General features: G+C 41.6%; 1 protein-coding gene across 1 annotated transcript in view; it reads right to left on the reverse strand.

The window, feature by feature from the left end:
* Positions 1 to 21,454, reverse strand: part of CUBN (cubilin (intrinsic factor-cobalamin receptor)) — a gene marked incomplete at its 3' end in the record, with an annotated part of 95,765 nt that overhangs the window by 71,575 nt on the left and 2,736 nt on the right. Inside the window, exons 5-17 of the mRNA XM_010072660.1 lie at positions 21,255 to 21,356; positions 20,230 to 20,333; positions 16,596 to 16,722; positions 14,974 to 15,142; positions 14,090 to 14,221; positions 12,800 to 12,895; positions 12,122 to 12,243; positions 9,740 to 9,926; positions 7,921 to 8,039; positions 6,384 to 6,618; positions 4,924 to 5,105; positions 3,983 to 4,145; positions 3,592 to 3,782 (exon numbers count right to left, since the gene is read on the reverse strand). Of these exons, the coding sequence (XP_010070962.1) occupies positions 3,592 to 3,782; positions 3,983 to 4,145; positions 4,924 to 5,105; positions 6,384 to 6,618; positions 7,921 to 8,039; positions 9,740 to 9,926; positions 12,122 to 12,243; positions 12,800 to 12,895; positions 14,090 to 14,221; positions 14,974 to 15,142; positions 16,596 to 16,722; positions 20,230 to 20,333; positions 21,255 to 21,356 (1,929 nt within the window). The remainder of the gene's footprint in view (positions 1 to 3,591; positions 3,783 to 3,982; positions 4,146 to 4,923; positions 5,106 to 6,383; positions 6,619 to 7,920; positions 8,040 to 9,739; positions 9,927 to 12,121; positions 12,244 to 12,799; positions 12,896 to 14,089; positions 14,222 to 14,973; positions 15,143 to 16,595; positions 16,723 to 20,229; positions 20,334 to 21,254; positions 21,357 to 21,454) is intronic.

Below are 21,454 nucleotides of genomic sequence, written 5' to 3' on the forward strand. Positions count from 1 at the left end.
TAGAAGAGAAAGAGGTATTTGCACCTCTGAACTTCAGACCCTGAACCCACAAACCATGGGTAAGAATACATGCATCCAGGGGACCAGGCAGAGCACTAGTATAGCCAAGGAGTTCTGAACACCCTCTGAGGTGCCCAAGAGGGCAGCCAACAAGCCGGGGTCCAAAAAACAGGTCCCCTGCTACTTGCTATTTGAAATTTTTCTCCCAAAGATTCTCATAAAAAGAAAGCATCTCTTTTCTGCTGTAGAAGTGGTGGTACATCATGTAGCTGGAGCTGCTTTTAAATGCACCTAAATGCTGTTGACCCCCAAAAATCATTGTCAAAGCCAGGGACATCCAGCTTTCTGGTCCCCTCTCATCATCAAAAATGATCAGAGGGCTGGAGCACTTCCCATACGAGGACAGACTGAGAGAGTTGGCGTTGTTTAGCCTGGAGAAGAGAAGGCTCCAGGGAGAACTTCTAGCAGCCTTCCTGTACTTAAAGGGGGACTACAGGAGAGATGGGGAGCCACTCTTTATCAGGGAGTGTAGTGGTAGGATGAGGGGTAATGGATTTAAGCTAAAAGAGGGTAGAGTTAGATTAGATATTAGGAAGAAATTCTTTACTGTGAGGGTGGTGAGGCACTAGAACAGGTTGCCCAGAGAAGCTGTGGATGCCCCATCCCTGGAGGTGTTCAAGGCCAGGCTGGATGAGGCTTTGAGCAACCTGGTCTAGTGGAGGGTATCCCTGCCCATGGCAGGGGGCTTGGAACTAGATGATGTTTAAGATCTCTTCCAACCCAAACCATTCTATGATTTTATGATCTCTTCCTTCCTCCTCAGCTGCATTCCTCCATGGACTGGGAGAGAAGGCAGGGGACCCTTATCGGTGCCCTGGTGAGCAAACAGTGGCTGACCTGCTTGCCCAACTTTGGCAATCATCTCCAGTTGATGAGATGGCTTTCTGACTAACAGATATTTTTAATTTCCCTGGGACTTGAGTTTAAGGTGACAGAATTATTCTGGATTTACAGCAGAGCAAATTAGATCAGAATTTGTGCCAGAATAATTAGAAAATTTTTGGACAGCAATTAAAGTTTCCAGAAGTGTAGTTCACAGGAGTTTACATTTTTTTTCTTGAGCTAATTCTCCTGACATTTTTGGTTTATAAAGCCCAGTGAGTAGTGATAAAAATAACAGGTTCTCTAAACCCTGTGTGTAATGTCAGCTATTGCCAGTTGGAAGGATGGCAAGGAGAAGGGGCTGCTTTGGCTAACACCTTAACTCTGCAGCACCATGTTGCAGTCTTTCTTAAAAAAAGAAGTTTTATTGTCTTTAGTTTCTTATTGCAGATCCCTGGTCCCAGACTGTTCCTTTCTCAGTAAGAGACTAAACATCCCTCCCTGAGCAAATGTCTGTGAGCTGTGTTTGGCCCCTGTGAAAACTCTGCAAGTTTCCTGGTATTGCCAGGGATAGGAATAATCTGTGACTTTTCAAAGTGACAAAACAAGTGTCAGAGAGTTACTTTTAAAGTAATTTAAACACCCAAGAGCTATTTCCTTAGCCGAACTTCATTGTAAAACCCAGTGAGACAGTACTTCAGAAAAGCAGATGTGGAAAATCAGGCCTTGATAAAATGTCAGTCAGAAGATGTCAGTCCTCTTTCTCTGCTTGGGGTTGAACCACCGAGTGAGAGGGCAGGAAGAAGAGGAGGACAGAAACACACAGGGAAACTGAATTGCTTGTGACTGATCAGCAAACAGTGAGGTAAATGCCTTGCTGAACTAATACAAACTGATCGCGTTCAACAGAAATGGTTTTGTTTCTCTGTCTGCTGTGAATTTAGCTGCTGTGCTGCCAGCAATTAGGCAAGAGGAGTACCAGGCCAAACAAACAAAAGCTGTCTGTTTTCATTAAACACACTTCCCCTCTCATTTCAGAAATTAATTACACTTCATTCCAACCAAAGTCTCTGAATTAGAGAAGGAGGGAAGGGAACGACGTCAGCATAATAACATCTTTTAAAAACAGATTAACTGCACGGAGCTCACAGGGACCTATTTCTTGCTTGGTCAAGAAGAGATTAAGCACAAAGCCAAACCCACTGCCATGTAACTGCGTAGCTGCCAGCTATGCAGGACGCAGCTCTGTGCTGGGGCCGCAGGGCTTGCTCCCACCTGCTGCAGCCGTGGCGGCACCTTCACTCATCCACCCGGTGTCTGTGCCCTGTTTGTTTTTCTTCTGTTTACCTCTGTGTGGTACAAGCATGCTTTTAGACGGACAGCGGTACCCAGCAGTCATTCCATGCAGGGTGAGGTATTTATGACTGTATGGAGAAATACAGGCTGGGTACGACAGCAGATGCCTTGAGGTGTGGTGAGTCAGGGTGCAGTGCAGAGGAGCAAAGGGATGGGTGATGGGAGAAGGGGTGCGGGCCACCGACCTAAAGAGTTTGTCAGGCCCAAGGGCATCACCAGGACTCACTGGCCCAACCTGGCCTCCTCTAGGGCCCCCACACCCTGCCCAGAGCCCAGGACCCTGCATCAGCCCCTTGGGGACATCAGTCCCTGCCCCACCGACCCTGCAGCAGGGCTGATCTCCAGCTCCCCACAGCCTGGCCGTGGGCTCTGCTGCACCAGGCCCACGTGTAGGCCCACATCACAGCCCGACCTTGGCCTGTGCCCATCCCGAGGGAGGTTCCTGGTTCCTGGGGCTGCCTTGCTCCCTGGCCAGGGCAGCAGGATGGGCCCTGAGGCCCCCATGGGAGCCCCCGGGGCCTGCACAGCAGCATGCCAAACCTCACTGCGGTCAGTTAAGGGAATGCAGACCTGGAGCTGGGCAAAACTGGGTTAGGGATGACAAAGAAAACAAAGAAATGGTACCTAGCATACTTGAAAGGTACCATATAGTAGTAAATTTGGATGTAACATGAAGCTGCAGACCAGTGAAGAAAGAGCTAGGTGTAAAAGCACTTTAGCAAACATAAAAATAACCTCAAGTGGATCTGAGATAGCATCAACATTATTATTGTAGCATTATTATTATTATATTATCCATATAGAAGCATTCTAACTGTACTATTATGTTTTCCATAATAATTAGATTTAGACTAATAACAATTCTTGAATTAGACTGCTAAGATTTCAGTTATACTAACAATAAACTCCTGGCTTTACATATGTATATGTGTACATATATGTATGTATATACAAATATATCTATCTACTGTACTTGCTTTTTGCCCCAGAACAAGATTTTCAGTATAACACCATGACTCCAGAAAATGTTCCATAGTGGCTGTGGCATTATTTCTATCTTTCTTACATTTGGCATGTATTTACCTAAGGTCCAAACTCCACCTTAATCACGTACAGCCAATTAAGAATCAGTGTTAAGCTACACAGATTTTCTTGTTCTCCTATCTTTGCTTCATTCCAAATGTAAAGTTCTGCTCTTTTAGCCCCTGTGACTTTTGGACCTTAATAAATTGGTATACTTAGTCCTTTGATTAACTTCTATTTCTGCAGTGGCTCTTGGGACAGAAATTATGCATCACGGTTTGGTACACACATGTAATCAGCCTTTCATATCAACTCTTTAAGAGAAGTCACCTCAATATAATTTGATGAACAACCAGTGTGACTCTCCAGCTCCATGTGGGTGAAGTTGAGGTATATTTTTTCATCCTCTGGCTGTCTGATGATGTAGATACATTGCCGGTTACTGATATAAGGGTTAGGCCAGAAAGGGGATGTGATAACCCCTTCACTATCCGTGTAATTTCCTCCACAACCTGGATCAGCTATATTAAGAAAAAAATATATTAGTTGAGACAATCACAAGCATGGTAACTCTTTCAGTTTAGGATGCCTCTGTACACTGGCTCCAAATCAAAGAGGCTTTCTGTATTAGTAAGTAGCGAGTGTTAATTACATCCATTTAGCTGCTGTTGGCTATGTCGGGAATGTAACAGACCAACCTTTAATGCTGAATTTTACTTACCTGGAGATGTTGTATAGACAATTTGGAAGCCTTTGTCAGTAACTAATTCATCAGAGTGAAAGTGAATCCATGCATACGGACCAGTGGTTAGGAGTGGGGGTGGAGATCCAGTGCTACAGTATTTACCAAGGACAGGGTCTTGAGGAAGAAGACCATCTCGAATCTAGACAGAATGAGAGATCAGCATTTAGGATTATTAGATGGGTGCCAACTGTGAACAGTACCAACACTCTTAAAGTTATCTTGGGGGCCCCAGGAGATGTTGTAGATCATGGGTGGAGGGAAAGCTCATAGGAAGTTTCCTCCAAATACACAAGAACCAAGAAACACAGCTGTGCTGGTGGGTCTAGGAGAGTTATCAAGGGCTTTGCGAAAGGGAAAGCGCATCAGGAGATCTACTATTGAACTGTTTTCCTGAAATAATTTTCTACACTGCACAGTTTTGGAGAACATGCAATTTCAAGCCATCTTCTCATTCCATGACTGGGTATTTGTGAATTCTGTAACCATTACTTTGCGCTTGAGAGAAAACCCTAAGCTCACACATCAATTCACGGACTGCACTATAGTATGAATCCACTAATCTTAGATCCCTTTCTCTAATAGTTTCCCTTAGACTGCTTAATTCTCTGTGGGTTGACATTTGACAAGGAGTTTGGAGACTGAACTTTGTAAGGAAGTGAAAACTTCCTATCAGGTATTTGGCCTGAATCCCATCCTCTTTAGTCACAAGACTCCCACTGTGTTCAGTAGAGTGGGATATCATCCTCTTTCTGTTATACTGCCTGTATCTAAGTGTGCATGGATGGCTGGAATGAGCATCTCAACCCAAGATTTAATTTTCAAACAGACCCCTTCTGTATGTACAAAAAGTTTTGAAATATCTTGTTTTGCAATAACATAGCCATAAAATGTTGTCATAATCCACAATCAAACTTTACCTCTAAATAGTCATAACTACAATTTTCATGGTGTTCTAGGCTCAGTGTGCCAAAAGCAAATGTGATGAGGAGGCCAGGACTGGTTGAGATGGTCCAGAAACAGTCTCTGTTTACAGGATAGTTACCAGGGTATCCTGGAGAGCTTATCAAGCCGTAAGTTCCTGTCAGCTCACCACCGCATTCTAAAATAAAAGAAACATGGAAGAACACTGCATGTCGGGTCAAAAGATTAATTCTCCTGTAGTGTCAAAACTAGGTACCACTTTGGGATCCCGAATAAATTCAAAAACAAAGAGCAAGCCAAACAAACCAACAAGTTACTTCTTTCTCTAAATTTTGCAACTGATTCCGCAATTCAGTTATAAAATCAGAACTCCAAATATTTCCTGATTTGTACAGTATCAAAATCACTGTGTTTTGGTGTATTTACAAATTAACCTGAATTTCTGTACTTTGTAAATAGTCTCCATGCACAAGACTGTTTTAATTTAAATAAAAATGTTAATTACAAGAAGGGCTGGTTTATATACCCATAATTAAAAAAAAACAACATCTCTCTCAGCATAACAGTTGAGAGTGGTAGGGTTAATTTGTGTGTTATACCTAAGGAATAGCTAGTTTAGTCACATCTATACCTCTCTCCCTCTTTGCCTTTTTTTTCCCCAAAAAGATCTGTTTTCACTTTTCTGTATCCATATTTGTCAATTAGTAATTATCTATCTAATAATGTCAACTGAAAGAAAAAAATAACAAAAATCACATTAAAAGCATTTCAATAAATATTTCTGGAAATAAAGAAACCATTTCTCCCCTGAATTTTCTATACGTTTTTATACTCTATGGTTCTTTCGAGACAAAACGTAACCCACCATTTTGTTTCTAGACTCTACACAGAACACTGAAGTGAGCTTGATATTGCATAACATCATTTGAGGTTTATCTCTAGAAATGCATTGCCAGACCTCCTGGAAGAATCACACAAGTGGTATTACCAAGAATCCAGGCAGATAAGTACAGCAAATCATACCAAAAAGCTCACAGAGAATTTAAAATCTAATTCACAGCAATCTATCATGTTTGGAAAGCATGGTTTAACTTCTTTAGCCTCTTGTAAATTGCCAGTGGCAAGAAGGGGTAACTTGCATGCTCAAAATACCAGATACTTCTGTGAGAAAAGAGAACTTAATCAGAAGAACCATATCTCCAGGAACACATGCTCTTTAGGGGATTCCTCACAGGAAGTGTAAAGCAGCCTTAAAAAACAGCAGAAGGTTATTCATGTACAGGCCTAGGGTTGGAGTTCAAATATTTTAAAATTACATAGATGTCTAGATTTCAGCCTCACTCCCTAGTAAAATACTGTCCTACTGCTCCTAATGTTTCCTGATTTAAGGAAAAGTCATTCATTTTGCTCCAAAGTAATGAAAATTCTAAATTACATTACATTTTATCAAACTTACCAGGATCTCGAGATTCCCACTGAACAGTAAAACCTCCAGCTGTAATGGTGTGGTTTGAGTAGAACCAAAAATACAGGGAATTGTGGGAACCAAAAAGTTCTGTAGGAGGTGAGGAGCCACAGTATTTTCCCAGCATATGCATTGATGCTGAAGGCCCATCGTGGATTTGAAGGAACTCAGAGTTACAGTCATTACTTGTCTCCAGTTGGAAGAATGGGAAAATAATATGCAGGATCTAACAGGAAGTAGCAAAATAAGAAATCTATTTTTTTCCATCTGCTGCAACAGTGTTTATGCATTAACTCTGCAGACAGCAGATGCATTTATTCATGCAACTGTGAAAATCTACGAGCTTTGGAGCCATTACACCATTTCCTGAAAAGCTCCAGGACAGATTAAGATATTACAGAATTTTAAGGGTCAAAAGAAAAGAGAGAAGACAGACAGGAAAGAATTTGGACAGGGAAGTTGTCTGGAAAGAGCATTATTTCTATAAACTAATATTTAAGACCATTTGCCTTCATCTGTTATATATGTGGAATATATTTATGTGTATATTTCAAGCCATGTGAAAGGCTTGAAATACAGCATAAAATACTTTATTCCAGGTTTCCCATGGCATTTTTCTCATCACATAATTAACATTTCCCATCCTTGCTATGGTTGAAAATATTGTCATGGGAGCTAAAAAACTGAAATTATCTTCTTTTGCACACATAAAATCAGTGTCTCATAACCCCACTCTAGATACTTAGTGACATGTACAGCTTTATGTATGTTCAGATTCCTCACTGATGTGCTTTAATATAGCTCTGCTGAAGCACCATTGGTCTCAGGCTTAGAGATGAGGATATGTCACAGACATCTATATAATGCTGTATAAACCACTAACAATCACTGGTTTATAGAACTACTTATTTCATTCCATGAAATGTCAAAAATAGATCAAATATTTAGATCTCAAGTAAAAAGTCCCATGCTAAAGTGTAAAGTAACGTATTTGGTAGTTGTTATGTATAACACAAGTGGAATTGTTAGTTGCAGATCAGAATCAGAATATAATTTGAGTGCAACATTTAAAAATTAATCCTTAAAAAAAATCACATGCTGTCATTACACAAAGCCTGTGATGATCTGAATTCAGCATTCCACATTTTTGGCACTCAGAAATCAGAAACATGAAATTGTTCTGGGGTCACTTAGCTCAAGAACCAACTGTGGAGCCCATCAGAGCAGAGCTTTTCTTGTGCAGCTATTCACAGATCACATGCTAAAGCAATGTAAAACAGGCACCTTTTCTAGGTAGTGGTAGGTGAGCAAATTCTAACCCTCAGCTGCACAGGAAAAACCTTGAAAATGTAACCCAGGTGAATTCTCAGTCTAAGGAGCCTGAAGGCTTATTCTTTTTGAAAAACTATTTATTCTGAGGGGATTGGATCACAGTATTGGAATATGTGGCATGAAGATGGTGACATTACTCTGATGCACTGAGGGGTCCTGCAGAGTGAGGGTTTCTTTAAGCTGAACTCTATTTTACCTTGTTGGGATTAGTTTGAATAACCCAAGCACAGCTGACCCCAGTGCTGTACTGCTGGCTGTTTAGGTTGTTAGGGTAACTGAAAGTCCCACTGGAGCCTGAGAGATATCCTCCACAAACTGCAGAAAGAGAGAGAAGATTAAACGGATTAATTTGTGCTATCGCTGTCCAGACTTGAACAAAACCTAACCTAACAAAACCTCAGGATTTCCTCTAAAATGGAATGACATCACAAAAAATGAGCAAAATTACTCCCTGAAAGAAAAGTAGTTCTTGGAAAAAGAACAAAGGTTTTCAGCTAGAATATGTGGCTACTGCCAAAAGATGTTGATTCTGTCTCAGAAAAATGTCCATAAACTAGTTTGCTTCAAGAAGGCTACCTGCAGATTGAATCTTCAAATTTTTGATCTATAATGAAGTAACATTTTGAACTTAACATGATATAAAATTGTCTTTCTCAGTAGCGGTGCATCATAGCAGTTATCTTTCAGATGACTTATTGTCCCATTTATTCTTTTTGGTCAGATTTCTGGACCTGATAATACTTCTCATTATATACTGTGGTCTCTTCTGTCACTGAGCCATTCAATGAATGGAAGCTGTGAACTGGGAATCCCAAGCAGCTACAGAAAAATATGTCCATAGAGCACCCAAAATACAATGCACATATAGCTACAGTGTACAACGAGCAGCTGTAGTTTAACATTGAACCAATGCTAAAGAAATATTCAATTCTTAGCAAACTGAAATGAAGTATTTTGTTTCAACGAGTGATAAACATATAATCTTGTTTAAAGTGTCTGTCTAAAACATTTCACCATTTCTCAATGAGATTCAGAATTATCATGTCATAAAATGTCATAAAATTTTTCACTTGATTAGAAACTAAAATCAAAGTTGATACATTACAATTTCTCACTGGATAAAACCTGGTTTTCTATCTCTTCTGTTATGAATGGTTAAGAATCAATTTTTTTTCCACATGTGCTTAATAATAAACCATTACTGGTTAGGTATTTAAGGAAAATAGGAAAGAGCTTGAAGTAGCTCTAAAATAGAACATATTTCACAGGGACTCTGTGAAAGTTTTACATTCTGTATTCTGTGAAAAGTTAATCTTCTTTCTTCACAGAAACCTGCAATAAATATGAGCCATCTGACAGATGGCTGCCACAGGGATGCTCACTGGAATGCTATCCTGACCTTGTTTAATTAAAATTAATGGAAAAAAAAAAAAAAACCCCAAACAAACAGAAAATGTCACATTAAGAAGAAATATTAAAGGCAGGACCTTGCAGTCACTCTCTAAAACTCAGAGTCCTCCACATTCATGGATAAGATTTTTTTCATTAGATTTCTGTTTGAAAACCTTTTCTGGCTTTTTGTCTCGACTGAAAATGACAGGACCTCTCAACTTCACAACAAATGACATAGTATGCACAAAAAAGAAATGTTAATGTATTTTCCTGTGAATCTATTATCTTTATATCAGATCCCCTTTCTCAACCAGCCTACCAGACCACTTTCTCAGGAACAGTGATCTGATTTTAGGCTGTCTAGCATCTAGGCAAGGCCAGTGGGCCTGCAGATCAACTTCATTGTTATGCTCCTATTGCTAAACAAAACAGCTACAAACAAAAATCATGGAAAACTCTGACTCCAAGGGACTTTGGTTTGGTACCTGTAATCCACAAAGAAGGGTTGGGTTTTTTTTCCCATCACAACTTGGTTCTTATTCACATATTAATCATATACACCAAGCATCTACTCGCTGAAGCCTGATGGCCCATTTCTCCTGGGGACGAGGTCCCGGCCATACCTTGCTGGGGAGTCTGGCACTGTGGTCCTGTCCAGGTGCTGGTGCACTTGCAGGAGTAGCCATTGACCCCATCGGTGCAGGTCCCCCCATTCTGGCACGGGTTGCTGATGCATTCATCAATGTTCTCCGTACAATTAGGGCCTGTCCAGCCTGCATTACACAGGCAAAAATATCCAGAGATCATTGCCTACAGGAATAAGCAAATGCAATACATTTAATGAGCATGGATCACCTAAACGAATCAACAGACTCAGCAGAAAGACTGATATTTACACTTATTTTGTGTGAAGACATCAGAGCAAAGAAATAAAACATTTGGATTTTAGTGGCCTTGATGGTCACTGGTGAATATCAAAATAAACCCGAAGCCTAATCAGGTTATCTAGCTCTTTGCTTCTTCTGTTAAGTTATTTCTTTGCAGGGCTCTTTCAAATTACTTTCTAAAAAGTAAAAATCCTTACTCATCTAGCTATTCAGAAAACTGTTTGCTTGGCTTTGAAATGATCACCCTAGAAACAAGTCAATCATACTATTTAAACCTTATAAATACCAAGTCAAGATAAATAGTGGTTTATAAATCATTTCTCTCAACCCTGTTCTTTGGGAAGTCTGCACTGCACGTGGGCTGTTAACTTTCATTCTCACCCTGAGGGATGTTAAATGGGAACAATTTCATTGCCTCCTCTCCATTATTCCTTATTCTGTATGTCTCCTCTGTTTATTTTGTCCCAATCTTTATTACTTCTCCTTATAATCAAGTCTTTCTGTATCTCTAACTTCTAATATCTTATGTCCTCTTTCCTTATATTTCTTGTTTTATAGACATGTTTTTTACAGGTAAAGCATAACATGGTATTCCAAGGTACTTGCTAACAATCCAGTCTTTGATGACATACAGTCAGTGTGCTATATCCTCTGTTTTGCATTCTCTGTTCATGTCCTCTGTGTCCTGAACAGAGATTTTCAGTATGATGGAAGAGGATTTTAATGTGTATTTAGGGCTCAGAATACTGCTTTAGAAGATGAAAAGGTGTTTTCTGATATGCATTGCCTGATATTTAATTAACATTATATTTCATCTGTCATTATGCTGGCCAAATATAGCTCTGCTATTCCTCTGTTTTATTAGATGCTTCGGTAGTCCTGTTACTGAAGTACCTGACTGTGTTATTATCTTTAAGTAGTAGTTTGTAGCCATGATTGCCTATGGTTGTATGTTAGGACATATTTAGGGGAAGATGTCATATCTTTTAATAGACAGACTAAACTGAATAGTTTCTAAATAGTCAGAAAAAGTAGATTGGATCTGGGCACAAAAGGCTGTTTAAATACCTCAGTGAAAAGACAATAGGTACCTACAGAAGAGAGAGCAAGGAATGCTAGTAAGGGCTGGAGTGCAGGTGAGGGGATCATTTCCTTTCACACAGGAAACAGCAAAAGGGTAAGGTAATATATCATAGAATCATAGAATCATTTAGGTTGGAAAAGACCCTTAAGATCATCAAATCCAACTGTTAACCTAACACTAACAAGTCCACATCATACGTCCCATTTTCCCCCTGCCTCCCAGGATCATCAAAAGGAGGATATCCACAGACCAATCTGGACAAATGGGATCAGACTCTACTGGAACAACAAATTTACCAGTTGCAAACATTTCTCCAAAACCATAATAATAAATAACCTCCACAACAGAATTATCAAAATCCCAAGGTCCACAGCACGGACTTTCCTGAGCACAGCACCCCTCACTGAGGAAGCCAAAAGGCCTTCACAAGGTCCATGTGGACAAACTAAATGGTCACTGTGCATAAGAATGAATTCACATCACCAATCAGTAAGGTACAAAACACTCAGCTACCAGCAGGAGTACAATCAATTCCCATGAAGCACCCTTTCTGTATCCATATAAACAGCCTGAGAGTTCAGGGGGGCTCTCACAAGATCATCTTAGGAACACATAACTAACTGTACTGGATATTAGAAGTCTGAAGGTCAGCAGAGGTACTGGTTTTATTATCATGGGTAATTCCTCCATGGTCCAAGGTGGCAAATTGCTTTCCTGTCCCACCAGGGACAGCCATTCATCAGTTCTCCCCCACCAGCACCAGCACCCATTTCTAGCCTCGGGTACCAGCTACAACTTCTTAGGTTATTAGTGCCAAGATTGTTGCCTCAACTTCAAACACAAAGAAATGGCTTGTGTGCCCTGAAACTCACTTTGTTTTCCCCAGGTATATCCATTGATCTCCCACTCCCTGCTGACCTTGCCTCATTACCTTTAGTATGTCTGCACTCAGCTTTCCGTCTCACCAGTCTCCCTGTTGTTACCGGTTATACCTACAAAGCATTGTCACAAATTGCAAGGAGCCCCGCACTTACCAAGCACTGCCCATTTGCACAAGGGTTTTGCAGCTGACAGATATCACTGAGAGGAGAGCACCCATTTGGCCCATATCCACTTCCAGTGTACCCAGATATGCAGGAACAAAATGGTATCAGCCCTTGGGAGATGAGACAAGATACAGAAAGTAATTTGGTCGTTGTTACAATGACAATACCAACCATGACAGTAAAGGTCCTTGACATTTTGAAGCAGAGCCTTTATATAATTCTAATTTATTTGATCTTTTGATACCTTCCCTGGTCAGTGTCTAGTTTGACCATGGAAAGATCCCTGGTGTTGCTTTGCTATGGGTACCTAAGAGTCCAAGGTCACCTTCATGGGAAGTGGTAGGAGTAGTCCAAGGGTATTTAGGGAAAGGAGAAGAATAGTAAAAGCAGCTGAAATTGGAAAACCGTGAAACAGTGAAGATCTCCACATCTGTATTATGAAATCTGCTCTTTGGTGGAGCCTAAATCTATTTCTTATTTCCAGAATTTGTGGAGAGGCCTGCTGGCTTTAGCTAACCCGCCTGTGAACTCCTTTGGGCGAGGCAAAACTGACTGTGGAGAAGGGGCTGCAGTATAAATATGTTGCTACAAAGTGGATTTGGCCTAACAAAACCCTCCTTGAGATTCACACTGGTATTACTTACAGTCCTTAAGAGAGCACCGTACCTGGAGCTGAGGTACAAGTAGCCAAAGGATGGCACCCTCCATTATCTATTGAGCAGATATCAACCTGGGTACATGTTTGTCCATCTCCCTCATAACCTGTTCAGAGGTAAATCTCAGTTAGTCTACGACAAACTATGTTCTCTGAGTATCAACAGGAAAACAATAATTTGGTGAGAAAAAAAAACTAATTTATGGTGTAAAATGATAGTCTTCTGCAGTTAAAAAGAAAAAATTGAGATGGCCACTGGAATATATCTTGGCATATTTATTGTTGTTCCTATGCTGCAGGGATGGATTCTGACCTTAACTAAATCCTCCCATGATTTCAGAAAAAAGGTATATTAGTATTACCCAAGTATAGGTGAGGTCAGAGTGAGGCCATAGGAGCTCAGCTCTCAGCCACCATGTGCTGCCCTCCCTGTGCTACACCCCGCCAGCCCTGACCACCTCCAGGCATCCCGCTGCATGCCAGAGCTGCCCCTGTGCCTCAAACACAACATCCAGCTCCACTCGGGAGCTCAGCAGGACTAAAGAGCTGCAGCACGACTCTGCATGGCTAGAGCTGAGGTCCACTGCACCGCATCAAAACTTGTCTGAGGCTGCGTTTCCAGCATGGCGATAGCCCTCCAGTGCTCAGTAACTGAGAGCCTTCACTACGTGCAGTCTATTGCCATTTACATAGCAATTGAAAGGTCAATTAGAAAGGTTTTTTCCTGCTAGTACTTCTAGTATTGATAGCATGCATTTCATAAATTTCATTTTAAATCATAAACCACAAATTATAAAGATGTAAGTCACAACTTCCACTGCTTGACCTGTATTGCTATGGAAACACTTGTTCTCAGACAGCATTCAGAGCATGACAAACCATTATCTAGGCTTTTTCAAGACAGACAATGCAGCTGATTTATGGCACACAGGATACTCTTTCAATTAATATAGACAATGAAATTACTACCATAATTACACAATCCTTGTTTCCCGTTAATGATCTTATAAAGGAAGTACTTCATCAAAGCATGGCTCTAACACTGAAAAGGGCTAACTAGTATAAGAGGAACACATTTCAGACAATCTTCATTAGAGACATACTCTATGAAATGTTCTTTAGTAGCTGAAGCAGTTTGAATATACTTGGATTCTGCATTCTGTATTAGAGTATTGCTTTGTGTATGTGACATATGTAAAACCAATCTTCAGCTTAGTCTACCATAAAACAGGCTCGAATGTGTTGAATCTTCATCTTCTAAGCCTCTCTATAGTTTTACCAACAAAAAAAATCCATATTACCTGGTGGACAGAGCCCACAGTGGAAGGATCCCATTGTGTTGATACATTGGACCATCGGTGCTGTTGAGCAGCCTCCATTATTATTTTCACATTCATCAATGTCTTGGCAACTGTAGCCATTTCCTTGCCAGCCTAAAAAAAAGCACAAGAGAAACATTAAAACAGAAAATGCCTGGCCTTTTCCTTTTCTTCTTTGACCAGATCTTTTCATAGAGCAGAAAAATATGATTTTTAAATTCCATTTCATCAACACAAGAGAAGATCTGTCCCTCTCATAACTGATGAGAATTAATACCGGTCTGCAAAATAGATTACAAACACAACAGCATGGAGATGTGTGTGTACATTTTATTTTAACTGTATTCTGGATATTCCAGAATCAAACACACTTGAACCTAAAGAAGAGGCAGTCTAGTGCACGTGTACAATTTGCAGCAAAGTTTTATCACAACTCCTGTTAAATACTTTAAATATTCCTCCTACACACACTGCCTATCCCACTCAGGAAGAAGAATCATAGTTTATACGGCTTGAGGGGACAACTAGATTTTTATATTGCCTTAGGGCAGTGAGTATATGGACAAGATGGTAACTCAGACCTGTTACATGAAGGTAAAAGGACATGGTGGACATGAAGGTATCTACGGACATGAAAGTACATCACATCTATTTAGATGCTCAGTTTAGGATGGGATAAATCATGCATTAGATTCCACTGCCTATGTTACCTAGATAAGACAACCTAGGCATTTATTCTCTAGAATACAGACAAAAGCATTTTGTGGAGTTACTCTCTTCTGGATCCTGTGTCTGCGCTTATGACACACAGGCAGTACCACCTGCTGCCACCCTCTCCCACCTGAGAGTGCAGAAGGACGTGATACCTGTGGGGCAGGGATCACACGAGTAGGAGCCTGGTGTGTTGTGGCACTGCACAAGCGGATTCTGGGAACACGGACGATTAGGGAGGCTGCATTCATCTATATCAGCACTGCAGGCAGGGCTGCCAGGAGGGGACATCCACCCAGCGTCACAGATACAGCGGTACTTGGGCTGCCACAGCAAACATCACATTACATATTTAAGACAGTTAGAACAATGAAGAAAAGGGCATGAGGAGTTCATTTTATAAAATGTCTTTTAAACTACAGCAAGAAAGCTTTCAGAGAATTACATGTTTTGCACATTCTTTTTTATAAATTGCTTTGGTAGTTTTCGCTATTTCTTCCTGTGAATTTACCTATATTTAGATTATGGAAGCAACAACAGGCTCATTCATTATGTTCATAAAAGAAACCTGTAATTTACCCCAAAGCTCACAGAGAAAATGAACAGCAATTATGAGCTGGACGTAAACATAATTAAAAGTCATCAACTTGCTTTGTAACCAGGTTAAACAGATCAGTGTAAGCAACCTGAAATCAGCTTGGCTGTTTTATTTTAAGAAAACTGTTCAGTAATCTGTGCAGTGTGCCGTGCTGACATTAAATTGCAAATATACATTTTCTTTGAGGAAAATATTTGTCTCTCTTGTAAAATTTATTAATGGCTAGATTTCAGCATTTATCTAGCTTTGGTCCAATTAAAGCTAATGGGAGCTTTATTGTTGACTGTCACAGGAGCAGACACTGTTAAGCCAACACTGAACCCTTTTGAAAGGCTTTCTCCAGAAAAAAATGGCCAGAAAACAAGTGATGAGTTGTGAAAACTTTTAAAAAAATGGAGCAAAGAAATTATTTTATAGCATAGCATTAAGAATATGTGGTGTGTCTGGAACGGTGCATGGGTGTATAGGAGTGTTAAGGAGCACAGGCTTGGCAAGGTAGTTTTGGAGGGCTGCTCTGAGTGGAAGGAGCCAAAGCTGGCAGGTTCCATATGTCCCTTTGGAGTGAACACCCTGTACCCAGATTTTCTCCCAAAAAGAATGAGCTGGCTTGCTCCAGAAGACTGTTCAAGTGTATGCTAGCATCCACCCAGAGCAGATGCTTGGAGAGTGTCTGGAGTCAGAGACCGAGTCCAGCTGACAGTGAGAAGCACCAAAGACTAGCAGCAGCCACCCCAGCCGCTGTGCAGCCCTGGCGGCTCGCAGGCCACTGGCAATAATGTCCCACAGGTATGCCTTTTCCCAGGAAAAACAAGATTCATTATATTTGTCCCTCTTAATCATTTAAGTAATAAAATATTCTAGCAACTTAGAACTGCACAAATAATGAACAGTAAGAATTTTATGCTTCAAATTAGACTTTGACTTACTCAAAGACTATTCCCAAGCTTCCTATGGATGTAGTAATAGATCTGATCCTGTGACAAGTACCTCTGACAAGACAGAAGGCATTTTCAATTCTTTCTGCTGTCCTTCGGACAACAGAGAGGTTAGGTTATGTTGTTCAGTAGCACTTCTTGCTGTTTTTCGGCAGCCGTGTACACTACACAGTTTTGTGGTGCTCAGCGTTATTTGTTGTTTATTCATGCTGTGCTGTATAATGAGACATATGTTGTTCCTCACCGTGTTGGGCTGATCTCTGTCTGCATCTATACAGATGCCATGCTCACAAAGCGTCTCAGATCCTCCCTGGCAGTCATCAAACTTGAAGGCACAGTGAGGCCCGTAGGTTTCTGGAGTACAGGAGCAGCTAATGGCAAAACCAGGCAGAAAATTAAAAATGTTGTCTTTATAAAGCACTTAGAGATCATGTATTGCCATAGTAAGAGATCATTCTCCCCTCTTTTACTTATGTGGTGTTCCTTATAAAATCCATCTATTTAGCTATACCGACAATCCTGTTAATAGTCGTGCACAGACTATTATCTCCTGTTCAGCAGAGACTCAAGAATCACATGGGACTTGTGCATATCCGTGACTGTCTGACCCTACGGGAGAATCCACACCCTTCTGTTACATTTGTTAAGTGCAAAACCAGAAAAAAATAAATGTCTAAGATGAGACTTGAGCAGAGGATGAGCCTGGAAATCACCACTCCACCTAAACATTGTGTTTCAGTCTATGACCCTCATATGATGCCAAGTGCCCAAGACCCTACCCCATGCGATATGCAGAAGTGCCACAGCCAGCCTGTCCCAGGGAGCAGGGGACCTTCACACCCACACCTTAAGACATGGCAGCTGCTGTCTCAGTCACGTAGTGGGCTGAAGGGAGGCATTCAACATGGGGGATCTAGCTTGCAGGCTGTCAGTTGCATTGCATTGTTATTTATAGGGCACACCTTAGTTACAGCACTGTACATACACTGTGGAACTGAAACTGGGAACTTTTAAGCGATCAAGTAATATTTCCTTCTTCTCTGACCTTTTATTTCCACATGGACCAAATCTGAGGCTTTCAAAAACAACTGAAAGGGACCTAAACCTACAGAAAGCCTCCTAACAGATCACTGGCTTTTTATTAAAAGAGAGACCCTTATTTGGATACAAGTTATATGCTGTGATTTCTGCTGATGTCTGCTCCTCACAGAGACATATGGCAGGCACACACCCCTGTTGAATGGCTTTTAAGCTGGCTAACGAAAACTGCGGTGTAAAAGCATTTGCCTGCAGAATTTGAACCAGGGTTTTCCAGTGCAGCTGGACCTTGGAGCAATTTAATAATAAGCTGCAACTGTTCCTGCCACTGTGTCACATGCTCAGTTGAAACAGCAGTTTGATAAGCCAGCTGCAGGTAGTAGCTAAACCCTGCACCCAGGACAAGCAACCTGGATGAACTTAGGGTTAAAAAAACCACAACAGCTTAATGCTTAACTGCAATCTGCAGTACTGTAAGACAGCATGTTCATTATTGTAAGAGAGGGCAGAGAGATAGACCCACACCATCTCACCAGCACAGTAGCTCAACCTGGACAAGCACAGAGGCAACAGGTCAGGGAACCACATCACCTTTGTATGTTCAAAGTACATTCAGAGCTTCATGTTCAGCTTCAAAGGACATAGCAAGACAATGTGACTGCCTCCAAAGGAAGAGGGCAACGGCACTGTCTCCTGCCTACTCTGGCAAAGATTAATCTGCTACCCATGCGAAGTTGCTCAGAGAACAGCTTCAAGAAATAGGTCACGCTGCAAGAAGCTTCGGCCAAATTGCGATCTACTGCTGCTCAGCACTGCCCTGGTTCTCTCCCATCGCTGACAGCATGTGATGAGGCCCTCGTTATTTTGGTTCTGACACAAAAGTCTGATAGAGTTGGGGACTCTCACAGCCTTTCATCCAACTAATGCAATGACCCATTAAGGTCTTGATTCTTGAAGGCGTTTCCTGAATAACTGCTCTCTTTCCTCATACTTTAGTGCTTTTCTGAATTACAGCTTGAAGCATGCAGGTAAGGAATCTGAACAGGGAGAGAAGACTGTGTTATGCTCCATTTCATGGTATCTGATCCAGCACCTGATGTTATCACTGGGGGCTATGGAAAGTTAAATATCACCGTTTTCTTTACCCACAGTTCACACTGGTGCATATAACTACTCCAGAGCAGGAGCGGGGTGACCTGGGTTGCTGGACCCCTGAAAAACTAGCAGCAATGTTCTCACAGTTTTTGAAAAGAGCCATGTCATGCTCTACCTAGGGATGTATTTAGCATCTGGGGAGTACTCAGAAGACAGTCAGTATGTGAAGGGAGACTGTGAAGACAGTACAATGGGGTTGGGGAAAGGACTCAGTAGTCCCTCAATGCCCTCAATAATCCTGAGGACATAATGCAAAAGCAGTAATACTAAGATTTGGATGATTTACAAAGAGGTCTTGGTCCATTTCAGGAAGCATCGATTCAGCAGGTACCAAGGAGGGCAAGAATTACATTGGGGAGCACACTTACAGGAACCACGACTGTACTAACACAGTGACAACACTTGTGAGAAAGCCAGAGGGTTTGTCCTCCCAAACCTTAATGATGTATGGCACATCGCTGAGCACAGTCACAAAAAACAAGTAATGGCAGGCTGCATTGTGCATCATTTCTTTGACAAATGTCTGTGTTGGGGACATCTGCAGGCAAGCTAGAAACATCATTTAAAATCAAGGAAAAGCTGACAGGAAGCATCATGAGCCAGTGACACCTCAGCAAGCTCTGTGTTAACGTTGAATTGTGAGGAGCAGTGCAGGAGAACTTCCCTTGTGTGAGGTGCTTCCAAGAACTGACAAAGCACTCTAAGCCAGCATTGCACCAAGCAAATATTTGTGGGGGCTAGGATTTTCATGCTGAAGCAGGAGACAAAATGCTTTGCGGAAAGCTTTGGCATGCTCTCCTGCCTGCTTGTTCCCATTGCACAGGGAGAGCTTTGTATTATATCTGACAGTTATTTATTTACCAGACCATTTGCCATTTTGGAAAATAAGACACAAAACGTTCAGGCTGGCTTGCCCTGTAAACAAGAGCATGTTTCCTAAGGAGCTGCACACAGGCAGAGAAGGGTATGCTCCAAGGACCTCATGTCTCTGGGGACCTGCACACGGGCAGCCCAGGCACCCTCCTGGCCAGCCAGCTGCAAACAGCGCTTCTCTGCCCTTTCTGCCTGGCAGCACTGCCACTGCCTGCTCTGCTGCGGTCTCAGCAGTGCCTGTGTATCTGCAGGGGGTGAAGGTATTTCTCAGACTTATGCGGTGTGCTGGGAATGCCAGTGATCAAGGGTGCTCATATATTCAGGAGGTTTCCAACAATCAAACGCTTTGCTGGGCCAAGGGGTAGGTGAAAACAGATGGCTGACAACGTGGCTGTGCTAGGTGGGCATGTTGGTGAGTGCTGGTTACAGACCAGCACACTCCCTCTCACTGCCCCATCGGCACACCCTGGTGCAGTAAGTTTCCATTAAAACATCTGCACCTACAATGGAGAGCCAGGTGACGGGAGCCAGTCTGCAATTTGCAGCCTCCTTCCCCAGCACGGCTGGGTGAGAAATCTGGTTCCTGCTGCTCTTCTTGTGTCGAAGCAGGCAACAGCTTCGGAGGGCCTTCTCTGTCTGTGGTGGGCTCGGGTATACTGTGTACAAGGATTTTATATTCTCTCAGACTGCAAGGGATTATAGTGCGTAGATTCTAACCAGACATTCCTAGAACTTGTGCTGCAACTGTGATATGGTACAAAAATAGCAGAGTATTTTACATAAAGTTTTTGCATATAGTTTTGAAAAGTTACCTGTAGCTGCCTGGTGTGTTCACACAAGTGGCTCCATTCTGGCAGCCTAATGCTGTTCCAGCATAAATCTGGCATTCATTAACATCATCTGAACACAGCGGGCCCTAAGATGAAATGGAAAACCAGTTGATTTTCCAAATAACTGAGAAATGAAGCAAACCATGGAGCCAATGTTTAATACAATTTCCAAAGATATAGAAACCATGGGCCGCTATAAACACAGCTTCTTTTCTGAAACCTTATAACAAAACTCTATTTTTCAGCTGTGTTTCTGTGACCCTGGTTATCAGTCAAATGAGGGAGAAAATATTTCAACTGTTTCTAGAAAGCATATGGACAGAATAGTACTGTCATCCCCCCTACTTTCCAGCTTACTAGGAAAAGGCTCAGAAAACTTTCAACTGTTTCTATCACAAGATGCTGTTTTATTAAGACTGAAAGCACAACAACTTTGACCCAAATCTTGCTGGGACAACTTTCAAGTTGAGAGCCTTTGAGCAGAAGATATAACTTTTCCATCTCGAGTGCATGTAAGAGCACCATTAAAGCCTTTGCCAGTGAAGTCTTTTGATTTAAAAAAACTCTGAATGGATTGATTGCTTATACTCCCATTTGTCTTATTTGTTTGAGCCTGAATAAACATAATTCCCTTCCCCCATTCTCTCTCTATCCTTGAGTAAGATCAACAGCAAGGCAAAGTTCACTCAGCAAAAAACAAAGATTAATTCTCTGCTGTGGGAACTGCCAAGAGTCACTGATGTCATGGGACATCATCTGCATGTAACAGTGCAGGGTCCAGACCAAGAGTTTGGGCTTCACTTTTCTGGTATATATCGATATTGTTGAGAAGCATATGTGTTGCCCTTCAGACAAACAATGAGTGTGATACTGCTGCTTTGATGTTCTGTGTATCTCACACTGTCTTGAGCAACCTTAAAATGCTACGCTTCGTCACAATTACACTAAGCCAGGTGTACCCTTACAGTTAGAAACATGCTCCGTATTCACAACAGCTACAGACTCACCTGCCAGCTGCTGGGACAGAGGCAAAAGAAACCATCCAGCAAGTTTACACAGGTCCCTGAGTTCCCACAGGGGTCACTACTGCAGGCTTTCCTCTGGATAGCCTGAAACCCAGGAAAAAAAGCAGCAAATGAGTTTCCTGCTTATTTGGTGTTTCATTAGCATCTATTTTCAAGACAAACCATTTTGAGCTGTTTCATTT

Source organism: Pterocles gutturalis, unplaced genomic scaffold, assembly GCF_000699245.1.
Source record: "Pterocles gutturalis isolate BGI_N339 unplaced genomic scaffold, ASM69924v1 scaffold20346, whole genome shotgun sequence".
Classification (NCBI taxonomy): Eukaryota; Metazoa; Chordata; class Aves; order Pterocliformes; family Pteroclidae; genus Pterocles; species Pterocles gutturalis.